This window comes from Osmia bicornis, chromosome 8, assembly GCF_907164935.1.
Source record: "Osmia bicornis bicornis chromosome 8, iOsmBic2.1, whole genome shotgun sequence".
In the NCBI taxonomy this organism is placed as follows: Eukaryota; Metazoa; Arthropoda; class Insecta; order Hymenoptera; family Megachilidae; genus Osmia; species Osmia bicornis.
In genome coordinates, this window is record NC_060223.1 from 6,011,561 (window position 1) to 6,030,988 (window position 19,428).

Genomic DNA, 19,428 nt, shown 5'->3' on the forward strand with positions numbered 1-19,428 from the left:
AACAAATACTGTCGTATTGATCTATTGTTTGTTTCAACGAAGAACCAATTATTTTATATTAACAATATTGATGAATCATTTATATAGCGGTTTTCATTAAACTTTAAACTTTAATTCTACATGCCGCAAGTGTCATTTCGAGACACTTTTATGTCATGAAATTATATTAGATTATCTACGTTTGAAAATCTGCGATTTGATGCACAATAATCTAATACACGTTCGAACTACAATCCATCTTACAGACATAATCGCGCTTTTTGAAACTCCATTTGTCACTTTGATGATATCCTCCGCAGGAATTTCCCCCCACACCTCGAAGATTCTATCTTCAAAAGTTTCCATGTTTTCAACTGGGGTAACACAAGCCCCAGGGCGCAGATAAAACAGTATCATACGTCATTGACAAGATTCTACGTGTTTTCAAGTTTTTTTTTTTTGTTTTTTTTTTCGTTTGTTTCTACACCTAGATTTGCTTCCAGTTTCATAATGGAGTTTGTAAAATAAAACTACACTTCCATTAGAAAAATTAAAACAAGAAGAAATAAAATGTTTTTTGTTTTGCAGAAAGAGGTCAACTTTCGAATATATTTAAACATTTCTAAAAAATTTACAATAACCAGAATTTTCTGCTTAATTCATTTGAACTTCTGCATTCCATGGAACACGATGAAAGAGAACAATGCTTGTAACAAAAGAACTATAAATCCAAGGTAAGAACGTCCTAACAACTACAAATTTAAAATTACATCACCTGATATTCGGACCGAATAAAACGAGCGTTATCATATTTCCAACTGAGATTTCAAGAATTTTTCAGTGTAAAGTTTCCTGCAATCTTTAATACTCAATTTTTCGCGTTCTTTCGCGAAGGATATAATATTCCATTTCGAAATTTCCTCGCAACCGAAGATCCCTCGAAACCTTTCATTAGAACGAGATGCGAAGGAAGTTTTGAAAAATGTATTTAAACGAACCCTTAGCTCGGCAAGGATGATATTTCATTTATAACTCACCGGTCCTTTGCATCTTTGGGCTGAGCATGATCACAGGTTGTTGAGAAAGGAACGCTTCCTTTCGACGATCTCCACAATAAATATTGATTGTCCAGAATACCTTGTATAGGGTGTCGTGGTAGAGAAAATAGCAGCGAGATAGCGTGCGCGGATGTTTATTGTGGCGTAAGTACCTTAGGAACTCCAATTTCTCGAGTTTCTTCAACGTAACGCTTCTACCGATCTAAAAGGACAAACAAAAATCTCCTTATTTTTATTATACAATAATTTATATATAAGCTGTTTTTTCAACCCCTTATTATGTTATTATATCATCTTTGTATAAAAGGTTGCAATAAATAAACCAGGACAGTGTTTCTCTATTAAAGCTACAGCGTCGCCATTTTGTTTCTTTTTTTTAATCATTAAATTTTAAATTGTAGACAAAGATTCGTCTAATAAATACCAGTAAAGATGTATTATACTTTTATTAAAAATCAGGTTTAAAATTTTCTATGAAAATTTAATTCTTAAAAAAAAAGAGTCAGTAAATCGCGATTTAAAAACGTTAAATAAAATTTCATGAAACGATCAGAGTTCTTTTAATTCGAGTAACAATTCACCCGTGTAATGATATAAATCATTCAAATAAGGGAATATTTGTTTTGAATCTCGCATCTGTTGTTCGACTGACTCGATTAAATATTCTGAATTGCTATCTCGCTTTCTCGCCTATGCCTCTCCGTTACGTTCCAATTTTATTTGGTGTTGGAAATAAATAAAATCTTTCCATTTCGTATCGAAATATTGCGTACGAGCTCGCAGGATTAACGTATTTTTATTTCTCGGAATATTCATGGATCTCCCAGAAAATGTCCGCATTTCTATCTCGCGATCGTGATTCGCGAAATTTTATTTAAGCGTCGTTATTCCGTGACCTAAAAGCTGTTACTGAAACTGATTTTTAGTTTCGCCAACGAAATTCAGTAAATTGAGAAATAGGAAGGTGAAACGTCTAACTTCGATGAGGTATTTCCCGATGCAAAAAATCTAACAAAATTTGATAAGATTGATATTCCTTTTTCTCAGGACTCAGGGCACTTATTATTTAATAGAAATTTACTTTTATATTATTAAAGAATTTTTAGATTTCAGAATCTCAAAAGTTTAGAATATTCAAATTTTCAAGTTTCCTAATTTCCTAATTTTCTAAGTCTTTTCTACCTTCCTAATTTCCTAAATTTATAACTTTTTAATTTTCTAATTTTCTAATTTGCCAAGTTTCTATTTTCCTTATTCTCCTAATTTTCCTAATTTTTTATCTTCTAATTTTCTAGCTTTCTAACTTTCTAATTTTCTAATATTCTAACTTTAATATTTCAGAAATACCTAATCAGACCCCAGCTTATACTTTAACATTCGTTTTCAAATGGTTAATTTCGAAACGCATACATTCTATCAGGATTTGATAACATAAAAGTACCATAAAATACCTCTTATGGTACATCAATTTCAAGCTTAAGCTTCAATAAAAATAACTACATAAGCACCTCATCAATAATCTTAATACGAAACAGCCAGATCTTTATCGAGACAGACAATTAATCAATTTACAGGATATTTTAATTGTTGTTCAATCGCTATTTATATGAACAATAAAAGGATTTACATACTTATAAATGAAGGAAAGTATCCTGTTGTTAATAATTCGATAACGGATGTAATTATTGAAAACGAACGTAATTAAATACTTCACTACAAAGACACACCGTTTATATTTTAGAGAGGAATTATTTAACAAACCTATAATTGCATTCAGTGACTATTTCAAATTCATTATCAATATAATGTAATTAAAATTATTCGAATGTACTTGCATTAATAAAATTAACTGATTATTAAACATGTACCCAATTGATGCACATAATCCACTTACTATATTTTGCTTTAATTAATTGATTCTCATTGATATTTAGATTGAATAAAAATCGTAAAAATGTATTATAGAATCTAATCATTAAACTTCGAATATAATTATACATTATTTTCTTTTTCCAGACGATTGAAAGTATTACCTTCTATATTGGAAAATCTAATATTTACACGTCATCTATCATTTAACTTGCTCATAAAACACGCTAAACGGTGGCTTAATATAGCTAGTGTCAAGTTTCGATTAACGTTAAATCCCAAAAAAAGTGATAGAGGAAATAGATGAAAAAGAACGACCGAAAGTTCGAGGACGCTGGTACAATGAGAATCTGATCACCGGAAATATCCTCTGCTTCATCGCGGCAACCGGTGGACAATAGCCAATCAATGTTCTATTCTAAAAGAGTATCAATCCTGATTTATAACAAAAAGTTCGTACAAAATGCAAAAATGAAAGTATCAAATATTTTAAAATGATAAAAATTATTAATCGTTTTCGTTTTAAAAGGAACACAAAAACTACTAAAAATTTAATGAAGCTTTTAACATATTGTATTTTTAAAATTCCATTAATTAATGCCTTGTACGAATCCTTTTAATTATAATATAAAGCAATTGGAATTATGTGACGAATAAATCACTAATTAATTAATTCCGTAACTTGGTGCGGAATAAATGACAAAGTAGAAGAAAAAGTTTTGATCGGGAAATCAATGAGAAGGTGTCACGAATTGGTCTAAAATTGCCTGAAATTACCCGTTCAGTAATTATTGGAAGGGAAAGGTCGCGTTAAAGACTTTTCCCCAGAGCTAGGCCGTAAATCAGGAAGGAAAAAGCTTCTCTACGAATTTTCGTCGAACCAGAAAAGAACCGAACAGTTTCACGAGTAGTAAAAACAAATCGATAGTTCGTGTACTTGCATAATTTAAAATTTTCAATTCCGCAGCGAACAACAAAATTGAACTCTCATCTCTGGTAAACGCGGTACAGCAATTTAATTCGTGCAAGAAATGCGATATTTTGTAAAATTATTCCTACCCTTTTAATTAACCCTTCGATAATGAATACTGGATCATTAAGGCGAAGTAATAAATTTTTGAAAATTTCCTTTAAAAATGAACTGTTATTTACGTTTTTATTTAGAAAATGCATAATTTCTACTGTATGCATTTTCATGGATACGCTTATCAGAATTTCAAATGATAAGGGGTTTAAAGTATGACAAGCAAAAGGGGATATTTCAATATTTTACCATTCTTTTAATTGCAAAGTGGTAATAACGGTTCCTTTACAGCTGAGGTACCCAAATACCCCACAGGGCCTATTTAAAATAAACATTAGACGAATGTAAAAATATTCAAAGAATGGAGATTTAAAACAATTTTGAAATATTCCAATATCGAAAAGGGGTATCTAGATAACACCACCAAAAATGAATGATACCTAATTAAATATTTATCCTAATACTTAAATCATAATTTTACTAATTACTTAAATTTATAAACGAGACTTACGATAGAAGATAAGTTAACAGTGGTAAATTTCTTATAACCATAAATAAATATTAAAATATAAAACAAAAATATATGTATTTCTTTATCACAATACCTGTTACTTCTCCCGATATATCTCTCCCCAGTGCTCGACTGATGCCGCACCACCTGTTCGTGCTCCAGATTCAGTGTCCCCTCTCCTCTCCTTGCCTCTTTAAATATATATTCCCTCTAGTGCGGATGTCCGCGAATGCAGGGATGTCCGTGGCTGCTTCGCAACCGCGAAAGAAGGTACGATCTTTAATCGAGAATCTCGATTAGAAAAATCGCGGCCTAAGCGATGACGAAGAGGACGGTATTCGTAGGAACGAAATCGTCGAGACTGGTGGCCCGTTACCGGCACCCGACCGTCTCATGGCCGATGATGTTTCGGCGTCGGGGGTCGCGACGTGCCTAACCCGACGCGTCGCCACGGGTTAACGGGGCTGCCTCCTCTGCTCTGCCTTTTCTCCAACCCCAGAAGCTGCGCTCACCTGTCACTGCGCATACTCCCGTTGAAAGCCACCCCACGGCATGGGCGGATCTATATGTGGGCTAATTGGGCTGCAAGAAATGAGATCAAGTTCAATACGACTACCGTCGAATCGATGAATCGATGCACCGGTTGCTACTAGCCTGATTCATAACTTCCTGCATCTCCCCTTTTTTCTATATTATTTAGATGGAGGGTGTTTTATTCGAAACCTAATCATTATACTAATTATGCAAAATAGGTTGATTAATTGCTTTTCATTTTTGGGTTTTCACGTCTATTGTCCACACTGGTGGGTGATAATTATTTTAATCTAAATGTAAAGCTATCACTCCTAGACTACTCTGTAAATAAATGATTATTAAAATAGTTAAAATAGGTATAAATTTTATTTTTTCACGCCTATTATTCTCACTGGAAGGTGGTAATTATTTTAATCTAAATCTAAAGCTATCAATCCATAGACTACCCTGTAAATGAATAATTATCAAAGTAGCAATTGACCACTTATCCTCGTCTTCGATATAAATATTCTAATAACTATGACAATCTTTTCTATGTTTCTAGAGGAAATGCTTTTCTTTCTCTGCATAAAATTGTTAGAATTGAATCGAAACACCTAGTATGTATAAATGGCGAGCAGGGAGAGAAATTAGCTTGGAACTGCGAAAAGCTGGCATCCAACTCTGCATAACTACCCTCCAGGCAATCTGACCCTTCTAAATATCCGCATCTCGTATCCCGTGTTCCACGACGTACCAAACTTCCCCTTCGCGTCGCTTACGATCCAGGTTGTGCCGGATCGCCGCACCAGGAGGTTTACCGAAGATATGTCGAAGGAATCTCGAACGTGACCGCTTGGATGGAATGAGAAGGATTTCTTGACTTGCCAAGGGGGAGGATCTTCATACTTTCGTGATCTTCATCCACTTAAATGTCTGCAAGCGTAACGAAAGCGGGAACTAACTTCACCGCTAATTAAGGACTTGATATAGGAAAATGTTAGAAATGAAAATTTTGCAATAAAAACATAAAATTGTGAGCTAGTCCTCCAGGAGTGAATTGGGAGACAAGGGGCCCAAATTTTAATTAATTAATTAAACTCTAAATCCTTTTGGTCTACTGAGAATTTTTCAACCCTCTCCCATGGACAATCCGCCCCTGAACTAGCTCCTCTATTTTTAAAACGCTGGTTTTCCATGTATCGTTGAAAAGAACTTTTCTATTCGAAATGTTTTGCATCGTATTTTGATTTAACCGAACGAATTGAAGATAAGTAGGATTCTTTTCTTACGAGAAAGTACCAAAGCGAGTGGAAGCTGCCGCTTGCAACGTGAAAGCAGAGCTATTCAGATTCTTCAACGTCACCATAAATTGTTATGAGTCTTTTTGATGGAACGTATTATACTTGAAGAATAGGTAGATTTAAACTTCATACAGAAATTTGTTCTCAAAGACAAGATTTCAAAAAATCTTTCACATGTTTTGAGAGTGTTTGATATTCATATTTATGTATGGAAAATATTGTTTTGAGAACAGAAATTCCTGTTATGAATTATTTAAATCAATCCGTCGTTTGGTAAATTGTTTATATCAAAGGAGGACGGTAAGAAGTTCTTAGCAATTCCATTGAGATGTTAAAATGAAATACGGATTCGTCCTCAATCGATCAAACGTTTTAGACGTCTGTCGGTTTAAACTTTCTAAAAGAGTATTTTCTTTACTTTATTTCAGCTCTTTTTCTTACTGAACAGCGCTGTAGTGATTCTCAATCATTGTTTCACGAAGTTACAAGTGTACTCAGCGCTCTTGTTATCACAGCGAAGAACATTCTGTTTAGAGAGACTGTGATAACGTGGGAAATGCGAAGAGAAATGTTACCTCTGTTTATTGAATTAAATTTTCGCATTAATAACAGTAGAATTACCAAATGGGTCAAAATGACAGAATTCAGGTTCCTAATTTTACATTATAATTTCTATTGGCTTTTGGTGAAATAAAGAAAATCTCAATTTTCAATTTAAAAATCAGTGTGCATTTAACGCTGGTAATTCTACTGTTAATTAGAATAATAATTATTTTAAATAGCCATGATTTAAAACTAATTATGTTTTCGCATTAAGTAAGCAATTTTGGAAGATGAAAAGTCTATCATGATTTGGTGACATAAATTAACTCTTATAGAATATCAGTTTGCAGTTTAACTTTGCTTCATAACTTTACTTCAAAGACTGAATTTAGTATGCGTACGTTACCATATCGCCGTTGTTTATATTCCTGCTGCTCTTCGTCTTCCTAATCCCTTGTGCGAAACAGGTCGCTGATCTGGTTCCAGCTATCGGGCTTTCATATCCTACTATATCAACATCCTCCGGTGTTCTTATGCTTCTTGTTATGATTACACTTCTTCTGCTGAATTCCAATTGACTTCCAAACAATGGCGTGATCAGAATTTGTATTCAAAATAGAAATTTTGAAATTCTGAAATTGTTAGATATTAGAATAATTAATTCAAGGAATAGCTGATCACTTTTTCTTCATTAGTAATTTATTATTATCAGTATCTAATAATAGGGAATAAGCTCAAGTAAATGAATCCGACAGTAATTTAATTGGAAGTACAGCTTTTGCGAAACTCGTTTTATCTGACAATATCTCATATATAATTTGATAATTTAATTGCAGACAAAAGACGAGCAGTAATTTTCTGGTTTCCAAACAACAAATGTTAATAGCGTTGCGCTAATTGCACCACCGCCAGAGATGAGGATTTTACGATTCAACTATCGTAATCGCGGTAATTTCGATGCAATTTTACTGCTATGGTACTAAGTTAATTTTGTGAAATATATTGCAAACCTTTGAAATAGACGTTAAGTAGATTAATTGTGAATTATTTTATTTAATAAATATTTGTATCATACTTGCAATTAATTAAATTTTGAATAACTAAATATTTTAAAATTAATTTCAAAGGCAAATAATAAAAAGATTTTGTTAACTCCCTATCCATCAATTTTGTAAAAAATATACTATAATTTTGGGATATAAAATATAGGTCAGAGAAATGATTTTTCTATACACGAAATTGTTTAGATTGAATGACGGTTATTACGATAACACATTTATCAACTGAAGCTTATGTACCAGCAAATTAAAGACAGAAATTAGTTTATTAATTATTATTCAAGATGAAATCGAATTTTTAAGGTACGACATATTTGGATTTACAAATTAATTACACGAACCGATGCACCTTTTATTTAATCGTCTCTACCTGATCTCGATATAATAAAATAATATCTTTTTTATTTACAATTGGTAAATTAACGATTGAAGATTACTATATATCTGCAACTAGTAAGTTACTTTTAGTCGATCAATTCTTTACTGACGATAACACAGGTTACTGCATTATCGTATTCCAATCAAACAGTTAAAAAACAGACCTATCATACAATGCAAATATCTCTGCTAGATAGAGGGCATACGAAAAGCTGTACTTCTGTTTTATCATACAGTACCATCAAACAGTTATAAAGAACAAGTTAACAACAATGCATAAGTTTCAAATATGATTCAGACATTCTATGACAGATGGTACCATAAATACTAACAATAATTATATATAATAGAAAAAATTAATTAATAATTAGTTCAAAAATTGCGGTAACAATAAAAATTAAGAATAATTAAAAACCATTAAACAGGGTGTTCTGGTAGGGGTGGACATCCTTGGAGGGGATGATAGCTGAGATGATACTGAACAACTTATTCCTTCATAAAAATACTCGCCAAAGTCTAGTTTATAAATTATTAATAAAAAAAATAACGACCAATCAGAGCGCGCAGGCTCGGCCGCGAGGTGTCAGCTACGAAGCGCACTCGACCGCGGCCGCGAACAAACTACTCAGCTGCGCATCGCACACGGCTCATAGCCTACACTCCTGCGCCCGCGCCTGCGCACTAGGCGCGCTCCGAGTTTGCGCAGATTTTCATTAATAATTCAAAAACTAAGCCTTATAGAGCATTTTGGTAAAGGAAAAAGTTGTTCAGCGTCATCCCAGCTATCATCCCCTCCAAAAATACCCACCCTTAATCGAACACCCTTATAATTATACCTAGTTTTTGATCACCTTGTACAAAAATTCTAATTACCCCATAATGATCCCATAAAAATAAATTTTTTCTATATATATAATCCATCATAATACCATTCCGCAGCAGCTGTACATTGTATTATACCATTATAATTAATTAATATGTATGAACTCTGAAAGCGATTACCTGAATAAAAAACTGGCCAGTTGGAAGTCTCTATCGACTGGAGTAACGTGTGTTTCGCACGGCACTCGCACGGCTCGCGACACATTAGCAAGTTGGTAGCCTTCCAGGCACGTCCTTTCGAATGAGTCCTGGCTGCCTTCCAGCGTGCAGCCTATCCTTTTACGGGATATCACGGCGGCCGGGTGAAGCTCGTCGAAGCGCCCAAGTAGGACCGTCGTCGCCCGTTCCTTGTCGGCGGATTATCGGCGGCAATTGCGGCAAGTGCATCGAATTCCCCGGCGATTGTCTACGAAATTGCGAAAGATTGCTCGCTCGAAGAAGTAACTCGTTATCGCGGTGCTCTGATAGCTGCGATCTCCCAGCGGATTTGAATTAGTCCTCAGAACTTTTCGGCTTTCTATCACTGAAATTCAAATAATCGCGAAAGTTTCGAATGTATCTCTTTAACGTTAAAATGACACGGGAGTTTTTTGCTTTCTTTTCTCATTACATACATCCTCGAGACACTTTCGTCGATGGCGAAAGGGGGTTGGAAACGGTCGTTTCCCATTTCAACGTTGACACGCGTCAATTATTGAGCGCCGCGGAGGTTGACGCCTGGCGACTGTAACTGCGGAAATTGCATCGTATTCGTGAAACAGCTGCGCTCGTAGCAGCCGCCCCAGGCCGGCTATAAAAGCCGACAGACGCGGGATAATTTTCCTCGGAGCGGATCGTGGCTACGTGACGGTGACTTAGAGGCAGTTTCCTCGGGATCACGTGGAAAACCGTATCGGTCCTGGACCGCGGCATGGGTCACGTTTTTCACGCGAGCTTCCTCGCTTCTTGGCCTGCTTCCAGGAATCCGTTCACCCTTTTACGGCCGGGTGTCACCGCGTCTGGACGGTTAAAGCGTGCCACTCGGTCCCCCGACAGACGGGCTTGTCTCCGCTTCTTGCACAGAAGCGGCAAATGCTAATGAATGGGTTACCCGGCTTCCGTTCGTCCTAAATCAATAAAGCGTTCGATGGATAAGTCTTGTTTAACCATCGAACGACGCTGGCCAGGTCGATCGTGACCCAGACCCGCGGCACGTGTAAGTATTCAACATTTCGAATGAAAAACTTTCGAAATAATTTATATAATACAACCCTGGTGAAGACCTCGAAGGTAGAAAATGGGAGGAACGAAACAGCTGACGAGTACGAAGCTTCAGAAAAGAGAAATACAAAATCTGATGTAAGAAGTTAAAAACTAAGAAACATCAAGAGCGTAAGATTCCAGGAAAAAGGATGAAGTTTTCCAAGGTAAGGGGAGAATACTTCGTAACAAAGAAAGGGGTTTAAACATACGTGTATGTAGATGCCACGTGGAAAAGACACTTGAGAAGTGAACAGAGAGAAAGAAACGTCAAGGAGAAGATACCTTAGCAAAAAGAAATTTCGCAAAGGAAGAACACCTTGCAGGAAACTCTTGATGGTAAGTAACTCGAAAAAGAAGGCATATATATGTATACCATGTAAAGGGGAAATTTCAAATGGTAGTAAAAAGTGAACCGAGGGAAAATAGAACGAAGGAAGCAGTGGTTTAGAAACGTCAAATAAAGACGGGAAGAAGAATCAAGGGACAAAGAGAGATCTCGCGGGAGTGACGTAGAACAAAGAAAGACTTTACGGTAGAGAAATTAAGAGTAACAAAGTTCGTGAAAGCGAGAGACCTCGGGAGAGACTGGAACTTCGTCAAAGGAGTCGAACAGAGAGGCAGAAAGGGATGGATAGTTTGAATGACACGACGGAAGAGGGAGAAGCAAGCACAGAGAGGAATCAAGAGAAAGGGACATCGAGGGAAGACGAAAGGTAGGACCGAAATTCTCATTCGCGAGGACCAGATATGATAGGGATGGTGTAAATGTGCACAGGCCTATTGTGCGATACCAGGAGCAATAGCTTCTAACCGCGTACGTATGTCTGTACGCGTGGCTTCCTTTATTGTCGAGTATATTCAGCTTGCGACGACTTTTGGGGATGGCGAAAGGACGAGGGGGTGAGAGAGAGTGTCTGGGGACTGATGAAAAAATGATGGATCGCAAATCAGTGTGCATTTTGCAAGGGTTGATATCAAAATATGACATTTGCAAAATTAATTCATTTGAATGACCTGTATATTAAAAATAAGAGGAAAGGGTTGGGGGAAATATACTCTGGTCATACTTGCTGGGGAATCTTCCTAGGCGCTTTCCTGATCGCCAATTGGACGATCACACAAGTCAAGGGAGGATGAAGTGCTTATTGCAATCATCCACCCCCAGGAAAATCAACCCCTTCTCGCTCCTCTTCGATCTACCACCAGTGCAGCTAGCATTTTACCTAAAACAAAAAATAGAATATAATTAGACTAGAATAAAATAAGTGTTACTCCAGAAGTCTAGATTTTTTCATTAACACCCCTGTAAAGTCTCCATTACAAAATTAATTCCTAATAAACAAACAATGCGCCAGCTTCTAGATTCGAATAAATGTACTAAAAATATTTCTTCCTCTAATCCAATAATCAAAATAAATCGAAGGGACCAGGATCCCAACCGAATTCCTCCCTCAATCGTATTACATCTTTCCAGACCCGAATATCCGCGGGCCCTGTAGGTTCCCAACGAAGGACGCTGTCGTCCCGCTAACGAGGCCCCGTTCTAATCCTCTTACCGTCCCCACCTGCTATATATTTTCCCTTGCAGTCGTTATTTTTCCAGTAACCCGACGGTCCCTGCCCGTTGTCCTCTTCTTCGAAGACAACAGGGTTCGGATGCGCGTCTCTCACGGTGTCAGACTTTCCACGCTCGAGCAACACTTGACGGGCTGCGAAAACGTCGGCGAAAGGCGGTGCTCGGAGAGGAGGAGTAGGAGGAGGAGGCTGGAGATTCCGCGGGATGTCTGTGTTTGTCCATGGAAATCGGCAAAGGAGGTCAGCGTATGCAAATAACAGGGTCGCGAGGATTGCCAGAGCCAGGAGGGTCCTGTGGGTCAACGGACAGCAAGGTATATAAGCTCGTCTCTTTCCAGCCTTCGACGATCATCTCCCTCGCACGCTCTGGAAGAGGATCTCTCCGTTGTCTCTCCCTCGGCTCATGCACGAGCTCTCGCACCCAACGACCGTTACAGCACCATATATTAGGCTGCTGCGCAAGTTCTGTCCGCCACTTCGTTCCTATCACTGGTACACTCTATCGGTGTTATCGTTTCTGAGAAACTATCGATAGAAACAATGGTCGGAAAATCTGAGGAAGGGTGAAATAAAATATTTTTATTAGAGAAATTCAAGATTTCCAAAATTCAATCACAAAAATTGCTGTGCGGCAATTATGCTAAATTTTTTAACAGAAAGAAAAATTGTTTTGAAAAATTGGATTTATAGAAGTTGTACTTTTGCGGACAGAAGTTATGCGGCAAGCTGATATTTCTAGAGGCGGCAGCAACGATGGTGGCGTAGCGTAGTCACGTCTACAGATATAAAGGTGGTACTAGCTCGCGTGTGCCGGTGTTCGCCTACGCTCGTGGAAATATTCGATTTTTACGATACGAGACGCGAGCGTACCACCGGTGAGAGCGTACGTCCCTTGTACCAGCCACCGTTTTTACGTCCTCCTCCCTTCCTGATTCCGCTGGAATCATTCTTTTTTCCTTTTTCCCTCGTTTCTCCTCCGCGCTGACTTGTTCCCGACCCGTCTCAGCCTCGAGTTCCCTTCGTTTCCTCGGCTTGATCGAGGAATTAAGTTACGACGATTGGAAGCTAGAAAAATGGCGATACCGGGACACGAATGTCTGGCTGTACACTTTAGTGCAACGTAGGCTTCTTATGCTTCAAAATAAGTGCAGTATTTGCATTTCCATGAAAAGGAATCAAGTTACCCTAGAACCCGGTGTTTTATCTCTTGCAGTGACGAAAATCATCTTGTTTTGCATTTTCAGTCGGTCCCCCAGTTTCTCTCACCCCCGCCCCTTTTTCGTTCCTCTCGAGGGTTCGGGGAATTAGACAGGCTTGTAGGGGGCTCAAGGGAGCAACCAGATGGCGAAACCTTTGTCCTTTTCCTGCTGACTTGATTTTGGACCCGGTATTTTTGCCTTTGATTACACCTCCTTGGTTCTTTTTAAATTTCTTTTTATACTGCTTCGAAAGTCATTCTACCAAACGAACATTTTAGTTACATTTCAGATTTATTAAATATAATATAAATTGTGCAATCGATACGCGAAGGATAAAATCGTTAAATGCATCGCGGTCGAGATGAGGAAAAGTCATTTTATAAAACGTTTTATCTAACGGTGATTAAATATCAATCAAACGAAAAACAGAGCCGTTCGGAGTTTCATTGAACTTTCCCGAATCCACGAGAGCGAAACCATTTTCGGTCCGCGTAGTCTCGCCGCGGCGTCGGTCAGAAAATCTCACCGGAAGCGGTCGGGGAGAACCGGCTGGGAGAGACCAACGAACGCGGCTTTTGCCGTTCCTTTTTTCCCCGGTGTAGCCCGAAGCAAGCGCGAGGCAGAAAGAGCGGTACCGTTTCCTTTCGCGAACGCACCGACTGCATTCGAATAAACCGTGCCTACGCATCCCTCCTTCCACCTCCCCGTTCGCCCTTTCGCCGTGTTCCCGCTACCCCACGAGACCGATGTCCCGGCGCGCAGCGTGAATTTTAATTAAAGCAATTAAGCATGCGTCCATAGGTAGTCGCATTAACCAGGCGCGAGCGCGTTCGCGTTTCTGCCCGCGTTCAAAAACGCGATCGGCAACGAAGAGATTGGACATCTGGTTATCAGCATCCAACCCTCTTTGATAATCCACGAATGTGGATGCTCGAGGGATCTTTCTTTTAATTAACACTCGCTTGATTAACCCTTCTCTGAGATCGCCTCTCCCTTCTCGCGCTCGTTTCTTGAAAAGGGGTGGTTTTTCGCGTTGAATGGACCGAGGTTTTAACTCGAGATGAGATGCTTGGATCGAATGGATTCTTATGCTGGATGCAAGAAATATATTTGTCGAGTGATTAGAGAAGGAAGCAAATGTTTGTGCGATAAAATTGAGGTGGTTCGAGGTGATGGGGCGTAAGGGTTAACGCGTTAAGACATCTCAGAGGGTCGGACTAGAATTTATATTTCGACTCCTGTGCTGTTTTTCGATCGGGTGCCACTAGGGAACTACTCGCTCGTTGGCACACGGATCGCCGGATCCGTATTGGATTTTTGCTTCTTTTTTTCTGTTTTGTTTTTTGCACGACTCGAGAGAGAGAGAGGCTATCGGACTTTTTGGAGGAGGGCAGAGCGGGGTGAGGAGTATCGCGGAGGGTCGATGTGAATTATGGTCGGAGGAAAAGTAGTGGGACTTGTCGGGGAAAATTGGTGCGATTTGCGGCCAGCATGGTTTCTCCTCTTTTCTTTTTAAGACAGTCGATATTCTCCATATTTTTTAATTATTAATATAACTAGGTCATTAGTGAACTAGGAATCTTTGAACAAAAAGTAAAATAATGAAACTTCCATTCGAAGGTTTCTAATTAAAGAATTAAACAAAGGCACTAGTAAATAAAATTACACATTTGTTATTAGTAAATCATCGATACCGGTTATGGAAATGTTCGAAAATATTCCTAAGGAAAGTACGAGCAATTTGTTGGTAGCTTTCGAAACTAGTTTCGATCGGGGAACAGCGTATCGATAGAAACCAGACTGTGAAAGATCATTTAGATAGTACGTAACACTTGAACAGCAGCAACAAGCAGCATTTTGAATGAATAATTAATGAACAGCTGATTTCCCTGAACTATTTATTACTCGCCGATCCAAATGTCTTCGACATATTCATTATGCAGATTAATACATGAATCTCATCCATAAAATCATGGAAAATCATTTCCTATATGAAGTGTCATTTACATCATGTACCAATTTCAAAATGACAAAAGATGAATTTATTTCAAATACAAAACCTGTTGTTCTATCCTGACATTTTGATCTTTCATCCCTTACAGATGGGACACGTAATTGGCACCCACCTTTGTTACCTAAAACTTCGGCTCAAATCTCATCCTAAAATTGCACTTTTCGCCCCTCCCCCACGGTATCTCGTGTACAACCGATAGGTCGAAACTAGAATTTAAATTTCGAGTCGGGCGGGCGTGGTGCGTTAAGTTCGAGGGGTTTTCTGTGGATCGGTGCTCGGTTTGATGGCTAGGGTTGGGGCGGTAGCCACAAGTGTCTGCCAGAGCGCCCTCTCTCATTAATTCTCCACCCTTGTTGCTTGTTAAGGTAGGGGTGGCATGCCCCTGCCCTCTGGCACTCGCGCCGCGACCCACCCCCTCCTCTCTTCGTCCTTGCTTCTCCGGGCCAACTCACTTTACTCTCGCCGGCGGGAGGGTGGAAATGCTTTCTCGAGTGCGGGTGGAAACACCGTGGAGAGGATGAGGCGCAGACAGAGAGAGGATAGAAACGTGCCGTGGCAGAGGCGGACGATAGAGGGCGACGGAAGAGGGTGGTAACGTGGGCAGGAGGAAGAGGGAGCGAACATGGAACTAGATCTAAAGCTGCGTTCACATCAGTTATATGTACCGATATTTATATTAATATACTAAACTATGAATTAGCAGAATAATAATTAGCTTTGCTAGATAAAATCCTATTTAAAAATTAAAATTATAATTAATTGCAAGTGTTAAAAATTAAATTAATATCCAAAGCTCTCCTTATTTTACCCAGTTAGACTTAAAATTTACTGCAATAGAACTTCGATATTTTCCTGCCAGATAATTCCCTGTAAGAAACCAGTCTAATTCCCGGCCCCGCCCCAAATATTTTCGACGTAGAAAAATATTGAAGTTCGCCGATGTGAACGGGGCTTAAAAACGTGGGTGAGAAAAATAAAGGGGAAAGGGTGAGCGACAGAGACACGCGGCAGGGGTTGGAGAAAGAGAGAAGGAGGATCGACGAGGGTCCAAGCGGTGAGACATCGGAATTGCGGTCGCCGTAGCCGCGATACATATATTATGTACACCCGTTAAGTGGCCGATGCAAATCGAACGTCACAGGCGGACGGTGGGCGTGCACGTGACTGTAAACGAGCCGATTAGCACGTCGTTTCTCTTATTCGACGCCTTTTCCACTTGCGCCGTCGATAGCGGAATCGGGCCGCCGGCAGATTGCAATTTATGAGAAATTTTCCTCTTTTTTTTCTTTTTTGTGAATTGGAACACGACTCTTTCAGGGGGTGGGGCTGTTCTTACGGAGATGTGAACTTGCTGGAACAGGCAAACGCTTTGATTTACTTGGACCGTGTGATTGGTCGATGGGAATTGATCAGAACGTGGATCGATGAATTTTTAACCCTTCTTCGATTTCTAATGTTAGATCCATAAATGGTTTACTATCATTTCATAAGGTGGTTGTTTATTTTCAATGAAATAATGGAATTTGTAAAATATTAACCAACATGAATTTTTAAATAAAAATTAAATGACAACTGTTGTATAAACTTTTACCCTCTCCATCGTTAAAAAATTCGTTTCCCCTTTTGGAAATTGGAAATACACGTGTCCGCGACTGGAAGGGCCCGTTTCAGGCCCCCTCTCTCTCGACCCGTTGTCGGTCCACTTCAACGTTCCCCTTTCCCGTTGGTCGGCGACGTACGGTATTTCGCCACCAGTGTTCTCCTGGCATCTCTCTCTCTCTCTCCTTCATCCCATTTTTCTTTTTTTGTATCATTCCGCGCGCTGCCAGGATCCCCGGGCGTCTGTCATCCCGTTCTCTCTTTTTCCCCGAAGCCCTTCGAGCGGCGAGGGCAAATTTACGAGGGAAGAGGGTGGCTCGCGTGTGTGCGTGGAAGACTGGGAGGGATGGGAAATACAGGGTGTCCACGAATTTATTAATCTTCAATATTATGCACTCGGGTATCATAAAATTTTTAAATTATAACATTTTCAAACTCATTAATCTGTATTGAGAATCTCAAAATAAAAATGATTAAAATTAAAGATCATTAAATTTGATCCTTTCCAAATTAATTAGAGGTATCTTAGAAAATACTGTAAAAATAAAAAAATAAAAATAATGTTTCTAAGCTATGGTAATTGGGAGTCAAAGAATTTCTCGAATAAATGATATAAAAAATAATTTAATAATTATGAAATAACAGGAGCGTACCTGTTTAGAACAGCCACCCCGTAGAAGGGGGTCAAAAGGGGGTGTGCAGAACGGAGGAAGAGAGAGGCTGTGCGTTGAATTAATTCGCGCTTGGCTGAAGGTCTCTCGTTCGAAATTCCCTCTGCCCGTTTCTCCCTCCACCCCGGAATATCACCCTCTCTCGTTTCCCTATCCACGGTATCCCCGAAGTCCTGCGAGAGTATCGCGGCTGGAAATTGCTACTCGTTCGGCTAAATACCACGAAAAAAGCTTCGCGATGCAAACGAACCGTTCGGGAATCGGGCTGAAATCGTTCGGCCAGGAATTAAAGATATCCTCGACTCTCTTGGAAGAGAAAGACACATCCTTGTTCGGTCATTTTGAAATCGCATGCCTTTTATTTTAAAAATATAAACCGTTAATCGCTGACAATTCATCACGCGACATCGCGTGATCGAACGTTTATCTATCAAGGACTCGATATCCTCGTGGTCTTTCTCCTTTATTTTCGAAGCGAACTAACGCCACCGAATGGTCCGACCTCGGGAACAGGCATCGCGTGTCCCGAAAAAGGCTTAATCCTAGGCATTCCGCGGGACGGGTCGAGTGACTCGGCCCAAGGCAGATAGCCGTGACGATAACAGGATTCCGAGAGGGCCACGAAGGAGAAAGGAGGGACCAGTCCTCTCCTGGAACCCGCCCGACCGGACGTCTATCCCCGAGGTGATTCTTCGAGGGGAGCGACAGTTATATGGCCAGGATGGAGAAACGAGGAGATCCGACGGAAGCAGGACGGAGTCGCGCTAAAAGAAGAAGAGAAAACGTGATCCGAGAGAAATAAAGAAAGTAACCTTCGGATGAAACGAGAGGGAAGAAAGAGTCAGATAGGATCGAAGAGAAGAGAGGGTCCCAAAAAGAGAGAAGCGAGTCGAAGGGACTGAAAAAGGAACGCCAAGGGAGCCTCGAAGAGAGCGAAAGGCTCGAGTGGGACCAAAGAAGGAGCGAGAGGAAGATTCGGGCTGAAGCAGGGCCCACGAGAGAAATAAGAAAGGGGGGAAGCCGAAAAGAGCGAGGAAAATGATCGAGCTATATCCGAGAATCCTTCGGAAGGAAAGTCAATTCTGACAATTCTAACCCGATATCGCGTGGTTGTATTTAAATATTATTTAAATTTTTAGATTTTATAAACCTGTCCTAAAATAATTTATTATTATTTAATTCAAATTCCAAGGGTATAATAGCACAAGTAATTATTGCAAATACTCGTTTTGTGGACTCGTTTTCGCCGCTTCGAAGAATGCTTGCCGAGTCCAGGTATTCGGAAGTCGACCGGGCTTATCAGCTTTCAAATGGCTTTGATAAGAGTTAATGGAATTTTTGTCATTCCTCCAGTTTCGTCGCGAACGGTAAAAGATCTTGCACGTGGGTGGTCAGGAACTCGACGATCCCCATTGGTAAGTTTCAAACGAGTAACCGGATTCAAAAGTAAACCGATTCTGACTAACTGATGAATGAAATATTAAAAAGAAAGAAAAAAATGGTACCAATATCCTCGCGTTAATTATAATCCTATCGAACCGTTAAAAAAATAAAAGGGAGGAAAAAATAAAAGATCATAATTTTCCATAAAAATCGGCTCGAATAGCAGAGTAGCCGCGTCGCGCTTGTTTCAATATTTTAACATTTCCGCTTCGCTCCATAATGGTATCCCCGGCGGTCCCTTTTGTGTCCATTACGCGTCGCAGGACTTTGAAATTACGTAATTCGAGCTAGATTTTAGAGGAGGCCACGGATACATATCGAAAATCGCTGGAAATTATGGCCGGGTAGCACGAGCTGAAAGCATAAACACGCGGGCCGCTCCGTGCCGTGGATGAATGGACGGCGTAAAGCCTCTATTATTAGCAGATGGTAGATTACATCGATCTCTCATTTTCTTTTTTTTTTTTTTTATCCTGTCGTTCGGTCCTTTTATCCGTCGCGCCCCTCGTCGATGCACTTGGACAACCCCCAGGGCATCCCTTCCCGCGGTTTATACACCCTGCGAG

General features: G+C 39.5%; 1 protein-coding gene across 4 annotated transcripts in view; it reads right to left on the reverse strand.

Moving 5' to 3' along the window:
• Nucleotides 1–8,720, reverse strand: part of LOC114875166 (ras-specific guanine nucleotide-releasing factor 2-like) — a 46,339-nt gene extending 37,619 nt beyond the window's left edge. For 3 of the 4 annotated variants that reach the window (XM_046286701.1, XM_046286702.1, XM_046286699.1), the window contains exons 1-5: nucleotides 8,653–8,720; nucleotides 7,208–7,433; nucleotides 5,712–5,890; nucleotides 4,536–5,023; nucleotides 1,017–1,239 (exon numbers count right to left, since the gene is read on the reverse strand). In XM_046286701.1, the coding sequence (XP_046142657.1) occupies nucleotides 1,017–1,044 (28 nt within the window). In that variant the 5' untranslated portion in view covers nucleotides 1,045–1,239; nucleotides 4,536–5,023; nucleotides 5,712–5,890; nucleotides 7,208–7,433; nucleotides 8,653–8,720. The remainder of the gene's footprint in view (nucleotides 1–1,016; nucleotides 1,240–4,535; nucleotides 5,024–5,711; nucleotides 5,891–7,207; nucleotides 7,434–8,652) is intronic. The other variant, XM_046286700.1, reaches the window with a different exon arrangement.
• Nucleotides 8,721–19,428: the final 10,708 nt, after the last annotated feature.